The 21,886-nt window shown below is 48.2% G+C and overlaps 1 protein-coding gene across 4 annotated transcripts in view; it reads right to left on the reverse strand.

The window, feature by feature from the left end:
* Positions 1–21,886, reverse strand: part of CGNL1 (cingulin like 1) — an 80,401-nt gene that overhangs the window by 11,903 nt on the left and 46,612 nt on the right. For all 4 annotated transcript variants that reach the window (XM_063142842.1, XM_063142844.1, XM_063142841.1 and 1 more), the window contains exons 9-13: positions 9,642–9,848; positions 8,830–8,934; positions 6,423–6,575; positions 4,118–4,288; positions 983–1,144 (exon numbers count right to left, since the gene is read on the reverse strand). In XM_063142842.1, the coding sequence (XP_062998912.1) occupies positions 983–1,144; positions 4,118–4,288; positions 6,423–6,575; positions 8,830–8,934; positions 9,642–9,848 (798 nt within the window). The remainder of the gene's footprint in view (positions 1–982; positions 1,145–4,117; positions 4,289–6,422; positions 6,576–8,829; positions 8,935–9,641; positions 9,849–21,886) is intronic.

Below are 21,886 nucleotides of genomic sequence, written 5' to 3' on the forward strand. Positions count from 1 at the left end.
AAGGCTGCTCAAAGCCGAGCTTACGCAGCAGTTCCCCTCCCAGTGCGCTGCAGCGCCATGCGGGAAAAGACGGAGGCTGGGGCCTGGGGTCTGCTTCAAATGGCAGACTCTGAGGGATGAGACGTCAGGAACAGGACTTGGGTAATAATGTGCCGCGACACACAAAATCAGGGGAAATGTTTTGCTGCGGGCTCAGTCTAACCCAGACTGGTTTAACTTGACCTAAGGCAAAATTCCTGAAGTTTAAAGTAGTCAGAAAGTATTCAACGGTGAATAATTTGGGATCAGGTGACCTGAAAAACCACTACAATCTCCAGGGAATTCTTTAGTACCCATTCCACACCCTGCAGAATTCCATTTGGTAAAAGGCCTTTTCTGTGGTGGCACCCTCCCTCTGGAAAGACCTCCCTTCTGCGTTAAGACAGGCCACCAACGACTGTGCACATTCCACGACCATTCAAAACTTTGTTTAACGGTTTTTCCCAACCATCAGCTTGTCTAAACGTTGTTGGAATTCCCTGCCTTTAGAGGTCAGGCAGGCGCCAGCATTGTATTGCTTCCAGCACCTCCTGAAAACATCGTCGTTTCAGCCAGCTTTCTTTGACTGACCAGCTGCAGGTTTACCAGAATTCGGGTTTTCTTAGAACTTTGTTCTTTTTAAAATAATAATTTTTAATATGTTGTTTTTATTCTTTTATTCTATTTATTGTTCACCACTCCAAAAACTTTTGGATGGAGAGCAGTATATAAATAAATATTTTTTTTAAAAAAAAGATGTGGCCAAGCTGGACCGTCTTTGCCCTTGGGGATACGCATGGCGTGGACTTAACTGGCAGCTGAAGCCAGAACACGGCGCCAGCCCTAATTATGTGAATTGTCACAACTGTATCTGAAAAAGTGACTGACTCTCTCTCTCTCTCTCTCTCTCTCTCACACACACACACACACACACACACACAAGGCCCCAAAGTTCATCTTCTACCTCCATTATCTTGGCTTGTCTTGCTCGATCTTCTTTTAAGTGGTTTTTGGCTTCCAGTTCATATTCTAGGGCTTTCACGGTCTGTTCCAAAAGTTGTGTTCTTGTAATAGCTTCGTCTTGGGCTCTTTGGTGATCCCGTAATTCTTCCTCCATAAAACGCACCTGAAACACAAGGAAAGGTGGACAGTTAGTCCCTCTGGACAGGAGTTCAATCCCTGGTATGCTCTGTGCAGCACTGTGCACAGGTGCAGATAGACAGATAGAGATACAAATAAAACCGTCCTGCATTTTGCAAGCATCAAACCATGGTACTACGAGGAAACCAGCTTCTCTCAATCCCACCTTGGGAAGGCCCACTGGAACCCCAGGGGTCAAAATGCCATCCCATGTATCAGAGGCAGTAATCCTATTTACACTAGTTGCTGGGGAACATGGGTTGGAGGGTGCTCTTGCACCATGTCCTGCTTGTTCATCCCTGGCCGATGGCTGGTTGGCCACTGTGTGAACAGAATGCTGGACTAGATGGACCCTTGGTCTGATCCAGCATGGCATTTCTGATGTTCTTATGTACAAATCAACTTCCTCTGTGCACGGTCCTCTGGTGGAGAGCAAACCCATTCTGGAGGTAAACAATTTTGAGGATTCAGCCCCTCCTGCAATTGTGAAAACAGTTCCACCATTTTGGGGTACAGGCTCCGTTTTGAGAAAAAAAGAAAGAAAAGATGGGGGGAAACTGGCCATCAAAAGAATAAAACTAACAGAAGAATAATGTGGTTTTATTTTCACACATTGGATCAACAGCGCCCAGACGGGCAAATTAAAAGCTCACCCCTGCATTGCGAAAAAGGATGCAAGTTTGTCCGAAACATTTGGGAAAGCGAGATCGTAAGGAAACAAGAACGGACCAGAGAGAGTGGCAGAGAGAGGAATAGCAAGAGAGACAAAATCCTTCAAGAGAGAAACAGGCAATAATTTTGTAGAATGGGACAGGTCCAGCAAAAAAACCGAGGGACAACAATGGCCCTTTGGTGTGATGTTTTTTGTGCTCACAGACCAACTTTTTGGGGTGATGATGCAAGCGCTTCACATGGAAACTTTATTTGGAAGTAGTACCATTGAACAGGAGTCCGGATTTCAATCCAATCTTGTCCATGAATGGAGCTCTAGGACCAGTGTGCAGATAACTAATCCCCACCTAAGTTTCTGTGCGGAATCACTCACAGTATTGCTTAAAAAACAGCTCTACCTATGAGCAAATGTCAGTTCAGAACTTGTATTTCTCAGCTGTTCCTGCCATTGGCCTTGAGACTCACCCCTCCTCCTTAGCCACAAGATGGCAGCATTCCATTGGCTTTCCGGCGGGGTGGTGGGGTGTCCTCAGACATAAAATACATTCTAACTAGATGGATTTGGGAGTTTAACAAGCTCATAGATAACACCTCCATAAGCCCAGATGACGAGACAAACTCCCCAGCCTAACAGAGTTTGTTTACATGACCCTGTGACAAAGACCTCTTAAACTCACTCCAGTTTTTCCGCAGCTGGTGATCAACGTTCTAGAACAGAGGAGCGGAACCTCTTGTGAAACTGGAGGCTCAGACCCAACTGTTTCTTCATGTAGTAGAAGTTTGCTTATGAAAGTCTTCATTTACATCCGAAATGTGTTAATGGCCATGTTTCTAAGCGGAAGAGGTTGTGTTCTTTTTCTTTCTGCTCATAGGATTGATTGATTCTCCATTTTTATATAAAACATCCTAGTTTGTTCAAGCTTGCTCCCACTTGCTTTCATCTTTCTTGCCCATGAGTGATCAAAACAGGAGACGTGCCAATGAGGATGCTGACGGACCAAACCCAAGTAGGTTTAAGAGTTCTCTCTCCATCCTGCCCCCAACACACAGATACAGGTCATAACATAAGAAGAGGTCTGCTGGATCAGACCAAGAGTCCATCTAGGGCCTTTGTGAACCGCCCAGAGAGCGGTTCACAAAGACCATCTAGGGCCTTTGTGAACCGCCCAGAGAGCTCCAGCTATTGGGCGATATAGAAATGTAATAAATAAATAAATAGTCCAGCATTGTGTTCACACAGTGGCCAACTGGCTGTCGGCCAGGAACCCACAAGCAGGAGACAGGTGCAACAGTACCCTCCCACCCATGTTCCCCAGCAACTGGTGCACACAGGCTTACTGCCTCAGATACTGGAGGTAGCACATAGCCGTCAGGGCTAGTAGCCATTGATAGTCTTCTCCTCCAGGAATTTATTCAACCCCCTTTTAAAGCCATCCAAATTGGTGGCCATCACGACATCTTGTAGTAGTGAATTCCATAGTTTAACTATGCACTGTCTAAAGAAGTCCTCCTTTGTATATGTCCTGAATCCCCAACTAATAAAAAAAAATCAGGTCAGGGACTTTTAGTAGGGTCCTAAAGGTGTGTTTATTTCATTCTGCCTTTGGCTTGGGTGGCGTTTGGTTCTTGCACTTGGTTACATTTTGATAGGTTCTGTGATGGGTTCAGTAGGCTGATGTTTGATTCTTTGGTTGTATTGTGCTACTCGTTGAGTTATTGGTTTTCATGGAATTTTAAAGTGGTGTTTTATACAACTTGTCTTTTGTGGATTGTCATCCGCTATGGCAGAAATTTCTACTTCTGAAATGCAGTACAGCAATCTTCAAAATAAAATATGAATCAAATAAATATCAATTGTGTCCTTGGGATGATCCTTTGAGGGCCACCCTGCCTGGAGCCCCAATCCTACGCTCTGGGCTTCCTCAGGATGGCCACGCCTCCTCTTCCCCAGCCTTGTTGGTTTCCCAGATTTTCCCCATTTTCCCCCATTTGAAAGATGCCATCCTATGCCTATTTAGACAGAAATAAGGAATGCTGCAAGCTGAAGGGCTTTTTTCTGTCTAAACTTGCATAAGGTTGCATCCTAAAAGGTTGAATCACCTCTCTTGTAGCTGAGTTATTGGCAGTAAGAGTTATGCTAAAATATGCTGGTATTTTTGGCCTTCTCCTTTTGCTTTTGGTCTCACCCATCACTTCTCCAAGATCCAATCTGGCCCTTGGATGACAGGTTTGACACCCCTCTTCTAGGCCATGCTCATGAATGCCACTAGGGCTCAGCAGCCATTACCTCCTCCTGCATCTTGAGGGCCATCAGGTGTGCCTTCTCTAACTCCACGTTTTTGTCCTTCAGCTGCCTCTGCATCTCAACAAGCTCCCGGCGATTCTTCTCCTTGTATTCATCAAGCTGGTTCTGGAGCTCCAAAGTTGACGTCCGCGAAACCTCTACAATTTCCGCCATCTAGCGAGAAGGAAAGCAGATGCAGGAAGAGATGTGGAGGGTTCCAAAAAGGGGGCATGGGACATCTCAGCTACGAAGCAACGTTTCCAACAGCTCTGGGCAAGCTTTACGTGACTTGGGACAGCAATACTTGATGGAATGCCTCTCACAACCTGAACATACCTGGACACTACAATCAACATCTGGGCCACCCCTCCAAGAGCCTTTGCTGAGGGAGGGTCAGAGGGTGGCGACAAGAGGGAGGGCCTTCTCAGTGGTGGCCCCCGACTACGGAACAAGCTCCCCACTGAGGCCTGCCTGGCACCGTCACTTGGCATCTTTTCGACACCAGGTTAAGACCATCCTCTACTCCCAGGCGTTTAATGGTATATAATGAGGCATCTACATCTCTTGTTTTAGAACAGGTCTACTAGGAAAAGCATTGTACCTTTACATTGTTTTTAATTTTTCTATGTTAAATTTTTTAGGCTATTTTGTATTTTTATGAATTGTTCCAAACTGCCCAGAGAGCTTTGGCTATGGGGTGGTACAGAAATGAAATAAATAAAATTAAAAATAAATAAAAGATACAGAGGAAATTACTGGGCAGTGTTTCCCCCCCCCCAGCTTTATACCAACAAAGGGGAGACTTAAACCTTAGGGCTTGGGCCAAACTTCTTCTGCCGACCTTAAAAGAGCTCCCCTGCCCAGGTGGGAAGAAGAATTGAACCGTGGTCATTCAGTCTCTGCAACGGTGGGAGTTATTGTCGCTTTAAAAGCAAGGGAGTCTTGCAGAGGAGGTGACAGTTGCCACACCTGATGGTGGACAGATCTCGGATTCCGACAGAAACATTCCGGATCCATCGATTCTGCCCGCGCAACAAAGGCCTTAAGGCAGCCCTTCCCCAAAATGGTGCCCGCCAGATGTGTTGCATGATAACTCCCACATATTTCCCCACAAAGTCAAGAATGTCCAGACCTTTCTGCAGCCTCCCTTGGGCCCTGCTGCTTCTAGCCAATCATCATTCTAAAGCTATAGTAAATAATCTCTTCACAGGCACAGCTAGAAGTTGCTTCCTGCCTTAAAGGCTGGGTGTGCGTGTGTGTGTGTGTGTGTGTGTGTGTGTTCATGTGCCGGCTGTTGTCTTTCCTTGTGGTTCGGAGGACAAATGTCAGACAGGTGTTTTCACAGTCTGGAAACACTAGGTGACTGTAAGTTTTTGTAAACAGTCCACAGCTTTGACTGTTGAGCAGTACAGGTATGTAAAAAATAAATATTAACACACAAAAGAGAGGACTATGGAGGATGGAGGGAAGCAAATGCCATATCAGTTAAGATCCACTGGGGGGCTCCCTCCCCCAGCAACCTCTGCAGCACTGCAAAGGATTCTGGGATGTACTTCCAAGATGGTGCACGGCTTCCATTGCTATCCTGGAAATAGGACTGCCCATGTAGCCATGCTGGCCCAGTACCAGTTATGAAAGAAGCTGCAGGAGCTATACCAGAGTGACCAGATACGAAAGAGGGCAGGGCTCTTGCAGCTTTAACTACTGTGATGAAGAGGGGATTTCACCAGGTGCTGCATGCCTACAAATGACACCTGCTGAAATCCCCTTTTCTATACAACTGTGAAAGGTACAGGAGCCCTCCTTTTCAAAGGCTCACCCTAAACAACGGTCTATGGGTAGGGCTGAAATGCTGGGGGACGAGTAATTCCAACTGCATGAGGTCACGTTTAATCTGTGTTATTTTTAGAGTTCGTTTGGACGTGCCCCTTTGGTTCGTGACGCGGCAACCGGCCCTGAGCCGCTGGATTAAAAACATCAACAAGCGTGCTGTTCTGAAGTCTCACTGGAGGTCAATCGCACGGCTTCCTGGTGCGAGTGACGTTTCAGGCCCCAGGTGAAGAAGGCGGAGCCTCCGTGGGGAGGAATCTGCTCCCCGCAGCCTCCCTACTTGGGACAGAGACGCTCCTGTCCCTGTTCCGACTCCAGCTCTAAAAGCAGCCATTGATCCTCCCTGGGACACAAACATTAAATGCGAAGTTCACATTTCACTTGCTTTCTCTTTCCCTCCGTACGTCTTTTGTCCGCTTCGGCCTTTTATTTCCTTCCCCGTCCCCCAGCCGATATTTAATCTTCACGGGGCTCTTACCTCCTTGTGTAACTTCTCAATGGTCTTGTCCAGTTGCCACCGCTCATTCTCCAGCTCACTCTTCATCCTCTTTAACTGATCCTTCTGCTGAGCTTCATCTTTCAGCCGCTCCGTTAACTGTTGCTGCTCCTGGCTCAGCCGACGGACGTTTCTCTGTAGCCGTGAAAAGAGCCGCACCGTGAAACATGAAACATGCAAACCGCCGCGGGGAGCTCTGGCTATCAGGCGGCACAGAAATGTAATAAATAAATGAAAATGAAGGAATGAACTGCGGTGTGCGGAAGCAAGCAATGGGGGACGGAAGGCGTTTACGCAAATGCGGGTTTGCTAGTTTCAAATACACAAACTCATAGACACACTGTTCAATTAGCAGAGTTGGAAGGGGCCTACAAGGCCATCGATTCCAACCCCCTGCTCAATGCAGGAATCCACCCTAAAGCATTCTTGACAGATGGTTGTTTAGCTGCCTCTTGAATGCCTCTAGTGTGGGAGAGCCCACCACCTCCCTAGGTAACTGATTCCATTGTCGTACTGCTCTAACCGTCAGGAAGTTTTTCCTGATGTCCAGCTGGAATCTGGCTTCCTTTAACTTGAGCCCGTTATTCCATGTCCTGCACTCTGGGAGGATCGAGAAGAGATCCTGATGCTGCTTGCTAATGTTCAGATTACACGTTGGATCCTCCAAGCTAGGGGAAGATGAGCAGGCTGGAAAGACTGAATTGGGAAGTCATGCCTCTTGCTGGCTGTTCTCCCAAAAGTACAGGCACTTTTACCCCCCTGGCGTGACCCCAATATTCACACCAATCCTGGAGCGAAGGAGATCCCTCAATAGCTCAAGCAAGCAGAGAGACAGGCAGTCCTGTGTCTCTGTCCTAAGCACAGGGCACCGTTCCCCATCGCCCTTTGCCACTGAACAGTTGTGCATCAGCACTGAAGTGTGAATTCAGAAAAGAAGGCTAAGGGGTAACATCCTTAGCGCAACAGAGCTCATAAGATGCTGGGGCTCCTTTAAAAAATAGCCTTGCAGACGACGCAGCATTTAACAACCTAGATAATCCAGCATTACAAACGGCCGTAGTGGTTTTGTGTGTGCGCTGGTGATGATGTTTCAGTTTGGTTCTTTAAAAGAAAGACCTGTCAGCGTTCTTTATTCCAAAACCCTCCGGCAGCCCCACAAATCCATCTTTCACAGGCCATTTAACTTTACCATTTGTTTACAAATCCTTGAAAAACAACGCCGCCGAGTCAGAACAGACGGAGACAGGCACTGCATGTGAAACGGGTTCTATGAAGGGCGGTAAAATCACACGGCCAGCCTGCAGCCCAGGCAACCCAGGAGACAAAAGGCGGGTTCGCACGGAACTGGAAGCTACCGTAGGCGAATTTCTCCCCAGGGCTTCTTGTTCGCAGCAGATTCTGCCATTCTGAATATTTGAGCCATGGCAGGGGCACTGTAGCTTGTCGCTACGCGTGCAGTGAGCACGGGTTGTTGGGGTGTTTAACAAGCCACCACCCGCAACCATGGGTTCTGGGTGGCTTGTTAACCCCCTGAGGAACCCACCCTCGCCGCGTTCACACATGACAACTAGTTATGCCCCCGCCCCCCGCCCCGGCTCAAATGTTCAAAATGCGGGACCAGCTGTGATGGGAAGCCTCACCGGGAAATCCACCCACGGTGACGTCTTGTTATGTGTGACGTATGGCAGTGTCCTGGAGGGGAAGCAGCAGCACCCAGAGGCCAGGAGAAGCCCAAAGCTTCCATCCGGAGGGCAAAAATAGATGGAGCAGGAACCCTTAGCCCCAGGTCATTGACTGCTCACGTCATGCTGCAAAGCTAACTTCTTTCCTCGGTGGTTTGACGTACTCACTCCTGAGTAACTCACAGGCAAACAACCATTACAAATCAGATCTCTCCAGAAAAGTAAAAGGACAGGAAGCCCAGGGCAGGATCCAATATTGCTGCTGTGTTTGCCGTTCCTGCGGCAGTCGTGGGACATGCCACTTCCACAACAGGAACTCACGCTTCCGACAGGGATCCTGGAAACGAGCGGAAAGTTCCTCTCCAGCACAGGGCAGGTCGGTGGCACTCCCTTTCGAAAGCTACGCCGACCTGTCCCGATCATTGCAGGATCTGCTAGCTTCCCATCTGGGCTAGCAGTGGATCCCACCAGTGTACGGGCACTGGATACTGGGCCACACAGCACAGCACAGCGCTGGAAATCATCTTTGGTGAAACAAAGCGAGAAAGGTGGTAACAGAAAGTTTGGAGGACGTGACAGGGTCAGGGATGCTATCAAGAGGAAAGAAGTCAACGATTACTGCTGGAAAGGCAGTGAAAAAGAGCCAGCCACTCCCTGCTGCAGAAGCGAAGGTGCAATTGTTGCAAATAGCATCACCTCTTCTTTACCTGGGCATCCTCCAGCTGGGCTTCCAAAGAGGATTTGGCCGACAGCAGCTGCTGGGCGTCTTCTTCTGCACGCCCCAGTGCCTCTTCCAAACGCTGCTTCTCTTTCTGCCGGAAGAGACTTGATTACATCTGGAAGAGCCGAGGAAACAGCTCTCCACCTCGCCCGCCCCCCACCAGCATGCCAACATGTGGGGCTCCCCCACCCCACCCCACCCCACCCACTTTGGGACTCCTGAACTCCACTGATCCTTGTATTTGCAATTCTCCCTCCGAGAAGCTCCCCTGGAGCCTACACTGACGTTGTTTCCGCATCAGGCAAAGACTCTTTTATTTGGTCGGCCAGCAGTAAGAATTTTACGCTACAATATGGTGGCATTTGGCGGCCGCCCCTTTTGCCTCTGCCCACCTTTCGCCGTCAGCCCTGCCCATCACTGGCACGCGGCCCCCGAGAGCTTCCCCTCAACTGAATTTGGCCCTCAGACCAAGAGAGGTTCAACGCCCCTGCTCTAAACCTTCTCACTTGCAAGAGAGCTAGTGCGGTGTAGTGGTTAGAGCAGCGACTGGAGGACCCGGGTTCCAGTCCCCACTCAGCCCTGGAAGCTCACTGGGTGACTTTGGGCCAGTCACTAACTCTCAGCCTAACCTACCTCACAGGGTTGTGGTGAAGATAAAAGGGGGAGGGGGAGGAGGAGGAGGACCACGTTAGACAGCTTGAGTTCTTTGCAAGAGGGGAAAAGGGCAGGATATGAAGGTAATATAAAACATAAAAAGGCGTTTTAAAACCTGTGCTGTTGGTGCGCACTGGAACTCACCTGGTAACTCTTCATTCTTTCCTCCTTGTTGTCCCTGTCTCCTCTCAAGCGCTCGAGCTCCTCTTGGAGGTCTTTCCTTTGGCCCTCCAGCTCCCCAAGGGCTTTCTTCAGTCGCTGGCTCTGCTCCGCCATCTCCCTCACCCGGTCCTCTGCACTGCTTTGCATCTCTTCGGCCGCAGCCCTGGCGTGGGACAGGGCATCCGCTTTCTAGAAACAGAACACACGGCGGCGTGGCTCAGAAGGACGTAACACGAATTCTGAACCCAGAGGCGGGGGGGGGGAACCATTTCCTAACCTGCCTTAAACAGACGTCTTGGCATGGGTGCGCTGCGCACCCGTTCCTAAGCGACACCCGTAGAGATGAGCGGCACTGACAGGCAGCTGTCATGAATCTGGAGGCCGGCTATTGACATAAGGCGTCCTGACGGAGACGGCCCTTGGTTAACCGGGAGAGGGACAGAACGGGAGGAGGCCATGTGGTTCTTGCAGGGGCAGAAGGGACGCAAACCGCCCAGGCAGCTTTGGCTATGGGGCGGTACACAAATGCAATAAACTGGCCACTGCAGAAATCACCCTCCTTTCTTGAAAGCCAAGCCTGGAGGTGAGGGTTCGAATGAGGAAGGTGAATGTGAAAAAGGCTCAATTCTTTTTATTTTCTTTACATGGTAAATGTACAAGTCGGCCTTCAAGCACAAGGTTACCAGGTTGGTGTACACTTAAAAACAGTAGAGACAAATTCAATACAATCATCATTATCATCCAAACTTTAAAAATGTAAAATCACAGAAGGCAGCAGACGTAACAAATAGAAGCCCCCCCTCCCTTTCGTCGACCAGATCTCCCTTCAAAGCACACGCCCCCAACAAAGGAAATAGCGAGAGGATGGCACTACACGGGGTCTTTAATTCCATTTTTGGGAAATAATCCAGACTTTCCCCGCTCTAGGAAAACATGAAAAAGGGAGGGGAAGAGGTCGGGTATCTGCAGGACAGGCAGGACTTCATCTGAGCACCGTGCTGCAAAACCGCTAGCCAGGCATGACGAAAGTCCAATGAAATGCTGCTGTGATGGAGCCCATTGACATCAGACAGGCCTCCACGGTTCTGATGTTTAGACGTCTTCTTTAAACTCATTTCTTTGCAAAATTTTTCCTGAAGTGTGACCCGGCCTGCTACGCTTTGTAGCACACAATAGCATGTGGAATTTACTGGGCTGCTTTTCTCATTATATTTATTGTTGTTTTTAGACCACTGCGTTTTACATTCAGCGCTTTGATACTTTTGTGGCATATACATTCGAACCATTAAATAATAAATAATAGAAGCGGCAAAACTGCACAGCAGCATTGCTGCGTTACGTCACGTCTCCGAGACTTTTGTGAGAGCTTTGACTATCGGGCGGTATAGAAATGCAATGCAATAAACAAATAAAATAATACGTCAATAATTAATCTGCAGTACTAAGGAGGGAGAACCCCAGAGAGCTCTGGGCCCTAAAGCAGCAAGTGACCAGCCATGGGGCAGCCGAAGGCAAAGACCAAAGCCAGCCAGCCCTGGACACACCTGGGGGACAGTTCCCACCTTTTTGGTGGTGGCCCCCCGACTGTGGAATGATCTCCCTGATGAGGCTCACCTGGCACCAACACTGTTATCTTTCAGGCGCCAGGTCAAGACTTTTCTCTTCTCCCAGGCATTTAATAGCATTTAACAACGCTAAGTTTGTTTTTAACGGACCCCAGAACTGTTGTTTTTAAACGGATACTGTTGTTTTTATATCGTTGTCTATATGTTTCTGATGGTTTTTTAAAATTTTGTGTACTTTTTTAATGTTTACTGTTTGTAACTGTTGTAAACTGCCCAGAGAGCTTCAGCTACTGGGCAGTATATAAATGTAATAAATAAATAGATAAATGAATAATACAGACCGCGTGGTCACTAACGCAAGGCCTGCCCAACAGCCATATCCCTGTCTGTCCACTTGCACGTCCTCCAACGTCTCTCAGGCATCCCCCAACCAGTAGCACCCTTCCGCTGTTTGCATCACGCAGAGAGGGAGATCCTCTCCATAACTGGCGAATGAGCACAAACTGGTCTCCGATTACCTAACCGGAACCTTTCAATGGACACAGAAGGCTGCAGAACAGAACAGGAACTCATTAACCGATCGGATGGCGCTGCGCACGTTTCCATCGAGGACTGTCAGCCTGAATCAGTAAAAGAGGCAAGACGCGAGGGACGCTCCACTGGCCTGGCTGGGACCTGCTGTCTTCCCCGAACGGTCTCCACCACAGCCGCCCCACCTGGTCACTTTAACAATGACCCAGCTGCCCTATTTAAAAATTGGTACCCGGGTTCGCTTATTTCCCCAGTTCCTCCACTTTCCTCTTCCTGTTTGTATTGTGTCTTTGAGCCTGAATGCCGTTCTTTTACATTGTGAAGGGCCCCGAGTGAATTGTCAGGAAGGCCGCAGACGGCTAGCAAGATAGGATCGGGCTGCCTCTTGTTATTTAGGGCCGTCGCCGGGGGTTGTCTTCAAGGTTTCGCAATGCGGCAGGCTAGAGCAGAGCATTTTGCTGTCTAGCAAGCGGCCGCCTTTCCTTTAAGCCTCCCGCTTTTGCTCACTGGGTGTAGGACGCCAGGGCGGGCTGGGAGACGAGACGCCATCCAGAAGGTATCGATGGTTTTCTTTCATTCGCTCCCCCAGCTGCCTGAATGATCAAAATGACAGTCAAACCCACTCCTAGGGGCACTTTTAGGGCAGTTTCCTGTGTCATGGAACTGGAATCCCACCATGCAGGTGGCATCTCGGCCCATGGCCTGCCTACAGTGTGGATTTGGGGAAGGATCAAGGAAAGGAAAGGAAAGGATGAGATCTCAGGGGAGCGATACACATGGCCGGGGCCGGGGGTTCTTTGGATGCATCACCCACCCCGGGCGACCCTGCAACAGCTTTCTTGGCTGGCTACGGGGAGTGCGAGGGCCATTTGAAGCAGCTGGCACAGAGACGGCATTGCAAATGCTACAAGACTGAAAATTCTACAAGAGGCAGCTGGACAGCCATCTGCCATCTGTCAGGGGTGCTTTAAGATTCCTGCAATGAGCAGGGGGTTGGACTCGATGGCCTTGTAAGGCCCCTTCCAACTCCACTATTCTATGATCCAAATTGTGCCTCCCTTTCTTGAGGCGGCTTGCACCAGAACGGATCAAAATCGAGCTTGAGAAAGTGGGACGGTCAACTCTACGTCCCCCAAAGACTCCTTTACAAAACTGAGCCCATCTGGAGGAGGAATCGCTCCCTCTTAACACGGATCCCGTCACGCTCTGCGCGCCCATTCCTCCGAGTTCTCCTGCCCACTTCAGCCCTTCCTGAGCATAACTGGAAGAGCCCACCAGAAAAGGGAACGCAAAAAGATGCTCTTTAAAAAGGACCATGCTTGAAAACGTGTCCCACGTTTTTCTCTCCACCCCGCCCCCCCTCCCGAAACATAATTTAGAATCACGAGGCTGCAGATGAAAGCAGGGTGTACGAGTAAAGGCCGTCCAAGGCGATCCAACGCGGTGTGACCGGCCCTTAATCACCAAACCACCACAGGTCTCCAAAGACCTTGGAAGCTGTACAAAGGTTAACTTTCCACTCAAATGAACTGCCCTTTAATAAGTTTTGCTCTGCATTTGAAGCACAAACCCTTTCCCCTCCCCCCTCCACTCTTTTTCTTTCCCCCCCAACTCCCCCAGGAGAATAATTTCTGCCACCGTCCCAGTCTCATCACCCTCAGACCAAGTGCTTTTCATGAAAACTCCCTTCGGCACTTGGAGGTGAAAGCTGAGAGGTATGAAGTTCACCATCCAAAACGGAACAGCCGGGATGTGCGGGTGTTTTAATTAATACTTTGCAAGAGGTAAATATCACAGAGCACCATTAACAGCCTTCTTGCAGATCTCTCTCAATATCTGTCCCTTGTTTATAGATCTTGGAAGAAGACATTCATAGCAAAGTTCCAGTCTCTGTCTCAACTGCTTATTTGTTTTTTAAAACCATTAAAATATTTATAGCCCGGCTTTCTGCCTAAAAAGATGCTAACAGTCCACGTTAAAATGACTGCAACGTTGTAAACGGAAACAAAAACTTGGGAAGAAAATACAACGCAGCCGAAGTCCTCAAAACCAGGAGAGTCGATGATGACTGAATACGGCAGGGACGGGTAACCTCCATCGTGCCAAGAGTTTCCCTGCTGCCCGGCCCACGCTGCAATGGAGGCTTTTAAAAAGCCTCCATTGGTGCCAATGGAGGTGTTTAAAAAGTGGAGGCATTTTTGGAGGGTGTGACTGCACCCCCCTCGAAAAATCATGCCTTCCCCCAGGGAAATCACACGTGAGGTGGTGTTCGCTTTCCTGACCCAGGTGATGTCTGGATCTCCCTGAGGGCAAAGGAGGCACAACCCTTCCTGAATCCAACTTGCATCAGTTATAACCTGTTTGGGGGACCGGGGTGGTGGTGGATGCCGTGCAAAACACACCATGGTCCCAGCACACACAGTCTTTGGGAAACGTCACTGACCAGGTTAACCCAGGTTACCGACGCCCCCTTGTTCAGGTTGTCCGAAAGCTCCTTGCAGGGTCCCCTTCAGGCGGCTCAAGGTCTGGCGATGGAGACCTGTGTTGAACTTATTGGCGCTATCTTCTTCATCCTCTGTGACTCACAGGGACTCTTCCAAGGGTTAAAAAGTGCTCACTCCTGTCAACACCCAGCACACAACACAACCCGCAGAACTGGCTGAGTGAGATTCTTGCAGACAAAGGCCGGAGTCAGCTGCTGCCTTATCCAGATATGCTTGGAGTTGTATCACAAACTCAAGGCACCCTTAAAAGGCGCTTCCAAGGACCGGCCTACCAGGCCTCCAATCCCAGCGACTGACTTCCCAGGCATAAATTCCTTGCAACAACATGTATGTTTGTCCGGAGATGGAATGGCGGGCAGAAGAGGCCCAGTTCGTTCCTTGCATATCATGCCAGAGGAATTGCACAGACTGCGAGGAGAAGAGACGCGCCAAGCGCAGTTTTGTTGGACTTGGCTGGAAAGGACTAAAAGGGCCAGATCCACCCCCTGGTTCGCACTCCCTGGTTTCTTCCTAGCACAACGCACCTGGGAGGAAGCAATCTCCCAAGCCGAGGAGGCGATGACATCCTTCCTGTATGGAAATTGCTCCTGAAAAACTGTGACTGGTGCACTGGCAGAGTGAAGAGTGGGACATGGGAAGGCCCCTGGTTCGAATACCGGCTCAGTCAGAAACACAGGAGAAAGTCTTTGGCAAGCTGGGGCTACCTTAAACTCAGCCCCTGCCCATCTGCAATACGAAGATGAGGATTACTGAGATGGAGGAATTACGTCTGCTTCAAAGGCAAGGACCGTCTCCGTGTGCAGAGCCTTCTTCGTGGTGGCACCACTCTTTTAAGATTCAGACTCAACTAAAGATACCTTTAAAAAAAAAAACCAGGCTGTTCATTTGATTTTATGGTGTAGTGCCTATTTGGACTCACCCTGAATTACTTTATCCCACTATTGTAAAGTACTGATTTTTATCCTGCTTCCATTTTTATAACTCTTTGGCTGTTTTGAAACCTACCACATCGATAATTTGTTATTAGCTGGTTGCTGCCACACTTTGGGAGCTTGTTTTTTTCAAGCTGAAAAGTGGGCTATAAGCATTCAAATAAACTAAACTAATAAAATAGACATGAAAAGGACTCAGGGCAGAACTAGGTATTACTGATGAAATGGTGCTGCAGCTGCAAACATCTGTCCTGCATAAGATCTCCCCCACCCCATTCAGCATCCTACATATAAAAAGTGCCAAGGGCAGGGGAACCCAGGAAGCTGCCTTATACAGAGTCCGACCCTCTTAACCCAGTGTTGTAGAGACAGACTGGCAGCAAGGGATCTCCAGGGTTTCAGGCAGGATTCCTTCCTAGCCCTACCTGGAGAAGCTGGGGATTGAACCCGGGGCCTTCTGCCTGCAAAGCGGGGGCTCCACCACTGAGAGATGGTCGCTCCCCAGCAGGAGCTGGGGCAACTGGACCAGAAATCCAAGGAGAGGGGCAATATTTTTAGGAGCACAAGCAGAGCCGTGCAGTCCAAGAGCTGCATCCCCAAGGAGTCTTGGAGCACCCTGGCCAGATTGTCTCGTGGAGCCACACGTCTTGGGCTTCAGAAAGTCACCATGTTTGATTTCAGATGCCGATTAAAACACCGCATGTCAATTTCTCTCCAATCCCAGTCCTTCAACTCTTGCATCTAAACTACAGCTACAGCTGCCTCCGTGCCCTCCTTCTCCAAGGCAGAAATCCATCTTGGCTGCAGCTTTACAAGGTGGCTCGTTATCACTAACAGCATTACAACGGCATCCATGTAGCTCAGGACAGCACTTGAGATGCACAGCTAAGCGCGCTCGCAACGGCCACAATCCCTTCGGATCAGCAGCCATGTTCAAAGCAAACTCTTAAATTTCCTCCCGGACAGGTACAGCTTGGATGGGACCAGAACTTGCCTTGATGACTTGGCCCTTGTGACCTTCCGGATGAATTTACCAAATAGACTTAATGCTGGATGTGGACTTAAGCTGGTTATCTTAACTGGATATAGGGACAGCACTGTCTGGACAGCTGACACCAAAACAAACATATTGCAGACAGGAGAAATACAGCAAAAGCAGTGGTCAAGCCAGCAAGGGCAACGCAGTGGAAGGAGGAGACTTTAGGTTAAAGAGGGCTGGGCTAAAAACGGACTGCAATCAACGTAGACAGAAAATAAAGTAGGACCTAGGGTTGTTGTTTTTAAACTCTCAAAGTATAACATTTGGGATGAGCCAACTTACATAAGAACATAAGAAGAGCCCTGCTGGATCAGAGCAAGGGTCCATCTAGTCTGTTCACACAGTGGCCCACCAGCTGTCAACCTCAAAGAGTTGTTGGAGTAAAGAACCTCAGTGGAGTCAAGACAGAGTTGAATGCAATTCCAAAGAATATCCAGCGTTAAGAACATAAGACGCGCAGTGCTGGATCAGACCAAGGGTCTATCTAGTCCAGTACTCTGTTTACATAGTGGCCAACCAGCTGTTGACCAGGGACCCACAAGCAGGAGACAGGTGAAACAGCACCCTACGACCCACGTTCCCCAGCAACTCATGTATATAGGCTTCCTGCCTCCGATATTGGAGGTAGCACGTAGCCATCAGGGCTAGTAGCCATTGATAGCCTCCTCCTCCAGGAATTTATCCAACCCCCTTTTAAAGCCTTCCAAATTGGTGGCCATCGCGACATCTTGTGGTAGCAAATTCTGTAGTTTAACTACGTGCTGTGTGAAGACGTCCTTCCTTTTATCTGTTCTGAATCTCCCACCAATCAGCTTCATGGGATGACTCCGGGTTCTAGTATTATGGCAGAGGGAGAAAAATGTTGGTAGATCTGCTAGGGTTAGGCCTGCTCACTTCTAGGTGTACCATGATGCACAGACCACCAGAAGAACAGATCTGAATTTCACCTTTGGGTTCTAAAATCCTGGCAGGCGTAGGGTACGTGCCTCGCCTGGGAGTGGATTATTGTCTACTTGGCCTAATTATCAAAAAGCTAATGACAAGACAGCGGGGACTGGATTAACCCATTTTACCTTGGGCAGTTTATCAGTCAGAATTAGGCTTTAAGCTGAAAGTCCGATCCCTGGACTTGCCTCATTTTGAAGGCTTTTAATTGTAAATTCCTGAGCCGATGCCTCAAGCTTACTCAGACGTAAAGCCCCTTGATTTCAGCAAGACTTACTTCTAAGTAAATGTGTTTTGGATTACAGCTCAAGACAGCTTTGAGCTAGAACGTACGCGAACACAGACATCTCAGAATAAACAAGGCATTTCTAAGAAAGAAAAAATCATTTAAAAAACCCTGTTGTAAACGGATAATCCATTTGGACAACCCAATGCTGTCGGCAACAAATTCTTTGAAAGGAGATTGTGGAGAAATGGCAAGACGAATGTAGGTAGCTGCCTCCTATCGAGTAGACAATCTAGCTCAAAATTGTCCAAACTGACGGGCAGCCAAGGGGTTACAGGCAGGCGTTTTTCCAGCCCTACTTGGAGACACCAGGGATCGAACCTATGACCTGCCCATGTCCAGAGGCAACCCTATCGTGAGCTGAGTTGCAGTAGCCACCTCAAGCAGCAGGCATGGGGTACCGTTAAAGGCTGGAGAGTGGGAGACAGGCAGGCCTGACCCATCGGACGCAATCCACCAGGACGTTGTTCCCACTGCGAAAGCCCCGAAGCAAAGGATGGAAACTGTCAGGAGCAGCGCTTTTGCGTAGCTCTGCTTCACTTTAGTGAGACTTGAACAAGGTCAATTCCCAGCAAATGGGGCTCTGTGTTAGTTGCTGGAGGGACATGCCTTAGGCACAAAATATCTCTGTCTAGCTCTGTTCCTGTCACCGATTTAACGTTTTCTTACTTCTGGGTTAGCGACGAAACTTGGCTGGTAATGTTACTTTGGGAGATCACTTGTGTGCTATTAACTAAAGCGTTGCTGCATTTCAGGGGACTATCCAAGTGAGAAAAACATGCACAGTGGCAAAACCTATTCCAGCAACATGCCACCAACACCTCCACAGATCAAACTTTACAGGCAGAACATCCACATCACCTGACCGCAGGGTCCCGGAGGTCGCGATGCCTTTGAGCGGAATCTGGTCACACATTCAGCAGTGAGTTGTCGGGTCTTGAGCAAAGAAGGGATGAGAAATGAAGGAGCTAGTGGAAGAACTCTCAGAACCTTTGTCTATTATCTTTGCAAAATCATGGAAGACGGGTGAGGTGCTGGATGACTGGAGGAGGGCTAACTTTGTCCTTATCTTCAAAAAGGGTAAAAAGGAGGAACCTGGGAACTACAGACCAGTCAGCCTGACATCCATCCCTGGGAAAATTCTGGAGCAGTTCATAAAGAAGTCCGTCTGTAAACACCTTGAAATCAGTGCAGTGATTATTAGAAGCCAACATGGATTTGTTATGAACAATTCCTGTCAGACTAATTTGATCTCATTTTTTGATCGGGTAACTCCGACTACCCGATGGGAATTCTGTGGACGTAATATATCTTGACTTCAGCAAAGCTTTTGACAAAATGCCCCATGATATTCTGATTAACAAACTAGCTAAAAGTGGCCTAGATGGAACAACTATTAGGTGGATTCACAGTTGGCTACAGAATCGGACTCAAAGAGTACTTATCAATGGAACCTTCTCAAACTGGGGAGAGGCAACGAGTGGGGTGCCGCAGGGCTCAGTCCTGGGCCCAGTGCTCTTCAACAATTTTATTAATGATTTGGACGAGGAGGTGCAGGGAACGCTTATCAAATTTGCAGATGACACAAAATTGGGTGGGATAGCTAATACCCTGGAAGACAGAAACAAACTTCAAAGTGATCTTGATAGGCTGGAGTGTTGGGCTGAAAACAACAGAATGAAATGTAATAGGGATAAATGCCAAGTTCTACATCTAGGAAATAGAAACCAAATGCACAGTTACAAGATGGGGGATACTTGGCTCAGCAATACTACAAATGAGAAGGATCTTGGAATTGTTGTAGATCACAAGCTGGTTCCTCTCTATTCGGCCCTGGTTAGGCCTCATATAGTGTATTGTGTATTTCTGGGCTCCACAATTCAAGAAGGGCGCAGACAAGCTGGAGCGTGTTAAGAGCAACCAGGATGATCAGGGGGTTGAAAACTAAGCCCTATGAAGAGAGACTGAAACAACTGGGCATGTTTAGCCTGGAGAAAAGAAGATTGAGGGGAGACATGAGAGCACTCTTCAAATACTTAAAATGTTGTCACACAAAGGAGGGCCAGGATCTCTTCTCGATCATCCCAGAGTGCAGGACACGGAATAATGAGCTCAAATTACAGGAAGCCAGATTCCAGTCAGGAAAAACTTCCTGACTGTTAGAGCAGTACAACAATGGAACCAGTTACCTAGGGAAGTTGTGGGCTCTCCCACACTAGAGGCCTTCAAGAGGCAGCTAAACAACCATCTGTCAAGAATGCTTTAGGGTGGATTCCTGCATTGAGCAGGGGGTTGGACTCGATGGCCTTATAGGCCCCTTCCAACTCTACTATTCTATGATTCTATAAATGGCGCACCCACATGGATGCACCACCAGCACCAAGAGGACCAGGTTCTTTTCTATAGGAAAATGTTATCTTAAAAAACCAGAAAGGAAACAGCAGTGCATGCATCAGAGGGACCCAATTCACAGTGTGGTGGGGAGGGTGAACCAAGAAATATTGCTATCCACTATTGCTATCAAATAGTTTTTGCAGGTTTAACAAGCAACACAACACCCTTGTTTTTGCCAGTTCCTTCCCATGTTTTTCAGTTCTACTGCCAGCAGATGGCCCTGTTTTATAACACCTTTTCCCATTTATTACTGCATTTTCAGGGTTTTATAAAATGATGGATTCTTGCTTGAAAACAGCAGGAGAGGCACTGGAGGTTGATGACATCATGAAAAGGACCCGCAAACTTTCCATGAGTGACTCATCATGAGTGTGCAATAAATCGCTCAGGTGGAGAAGCTCTGTGTGAACCCAAGTGTAGATTTTGAGCGGAGGTTGACTCCACAGCCCTCTACTTTGGTAAGTGACAGAGCACGCCACACCACTGTTCCTCATAAACACACCATTTCATTTCCTAGTATACAGAGGGCCGAAAACCACACACAAACTATGGCTATAAGCAGCCGGAGCAGGGAAGGATTAACCTATCAACAAGCCGTTATCCACTTAGCTAGACATTCACTGTGTCGCACTCCGTTTGCTTGGCTTTCCAATGTGGCCAAGGTCGTACAACGCAAGTAGAATATTAACTCGCGTTCCCAGAGATGACTGGGCCTCACTGCTCAGGTGGATTTCCTTCTCACAGGAAGCCTGTGGACTTGTCAGGGCTTAAACAGGAAAGCTCTGAAGCTCCGGTCCTAAGAATACAGCTTTCACCGTTTCCGCTGTGAGGCACCATGAAGCAAAGGCATTCTGCTTGGTTCTGCAGTAGCCTGAGGATAATAGAGAGGCTGGGCCACAGCAGAATTGGGCCCACTTTTGAGAATTAAGGCACAGCGGCATGGATTGAACGCATGACCACAGACAGCACGGGAAGCATCCTGGAGCCCTAGGGACGCCTCCAGTCGACCACCGCAAAGCGCAGTCTGCCAAGAAGTTCTCTTGCACGAGCCCCGTAGAAATGAAGTAGAGCTGCCCCATAGAGCCCAGTGGGACAGCTATGTCTGCCTCCTTCTCTGCCACCCTTAAAGGCACCAAAAACTCAGCACTAGTGGGAGCCACCCCACACGCTCTCAGAAAAGGAAGAAATGTCCTCCAAGCATCCATGCTCCACATGGCATGCATTGCCGCAAGCAGGGCTGGAAGAGACAAGAGAAGGACGAAGGATCCAACAGCAGAATCACAAACCGAGGTTGCAGATGAAACAGACGGGAATCACCGCAAAGAAAAGATTTCAACACTTCTGTGAATTTTGGCTGTTGAAATAGCATTGTGATTATTTAAAAAAAAAACCAACCTCCAAACACCCGAGTTATCCCAAAAGACTTAGCGTGGGAGATTTTTACAACGTGTCTTAAAAGAAACAGCCAGATAGAAATAATGCCGGCTTGGGAAACAAGAGGAATTCCATGATTTTGCAATGGGTGTTTTTTTAACCCACGTGGAATCAATCGCACAACAGCCCAGATGCCGGACCTAGGCGGCTGCCATTTTGCATATCCAACCGCCTCGGGGGTTGCCGTGTTGCATGACAAAGCTCTCGGGCAAACAGGAATAATAAACCGCGGAGACCTGTCGTAAAGTTTTACAACACATATAAGAACAAGAAAATAACAAATATAACCTTCTATTATAAAATATATTTATGTTTAAAAGGGTATTCATCAGATGTCATTATCAGCCCTGTGTCATGTTAAATAATTGTGATTTTGTAGACTATACATGGAAATAATAATAATAATTGTAAAGTGACTACTATTTAGAAGCACTTTTCTTGCAGAGTTTTGTTGGACAAATGGTAGTTGGCCAACAAAACTGATTGCTATGCATCAGTTATATATTGTAAATAGATAAGGTTGTTTGCTACTATTCATCACTGTATGTATATTGTGTAGTTGTGTGCTTTGGACACTTTGTATATATTGAATCATTC

This window comes from Elgaria multicarinata, chromosome 16 (genome assembly GCF_023053635.1).
Source record: "Elgaria multicarinata webbii isolate HBS135686 ecotype San Diego chromosome 16, rElgMul1.1.pri, whole genome shotgun sequence".
Taxonomy (NCBI): Eukaryota; Metazoa; Chordata; class Lepidosauria; order Squamata; family Anguidae; genus Elgaria; species Elgaria multicarinata.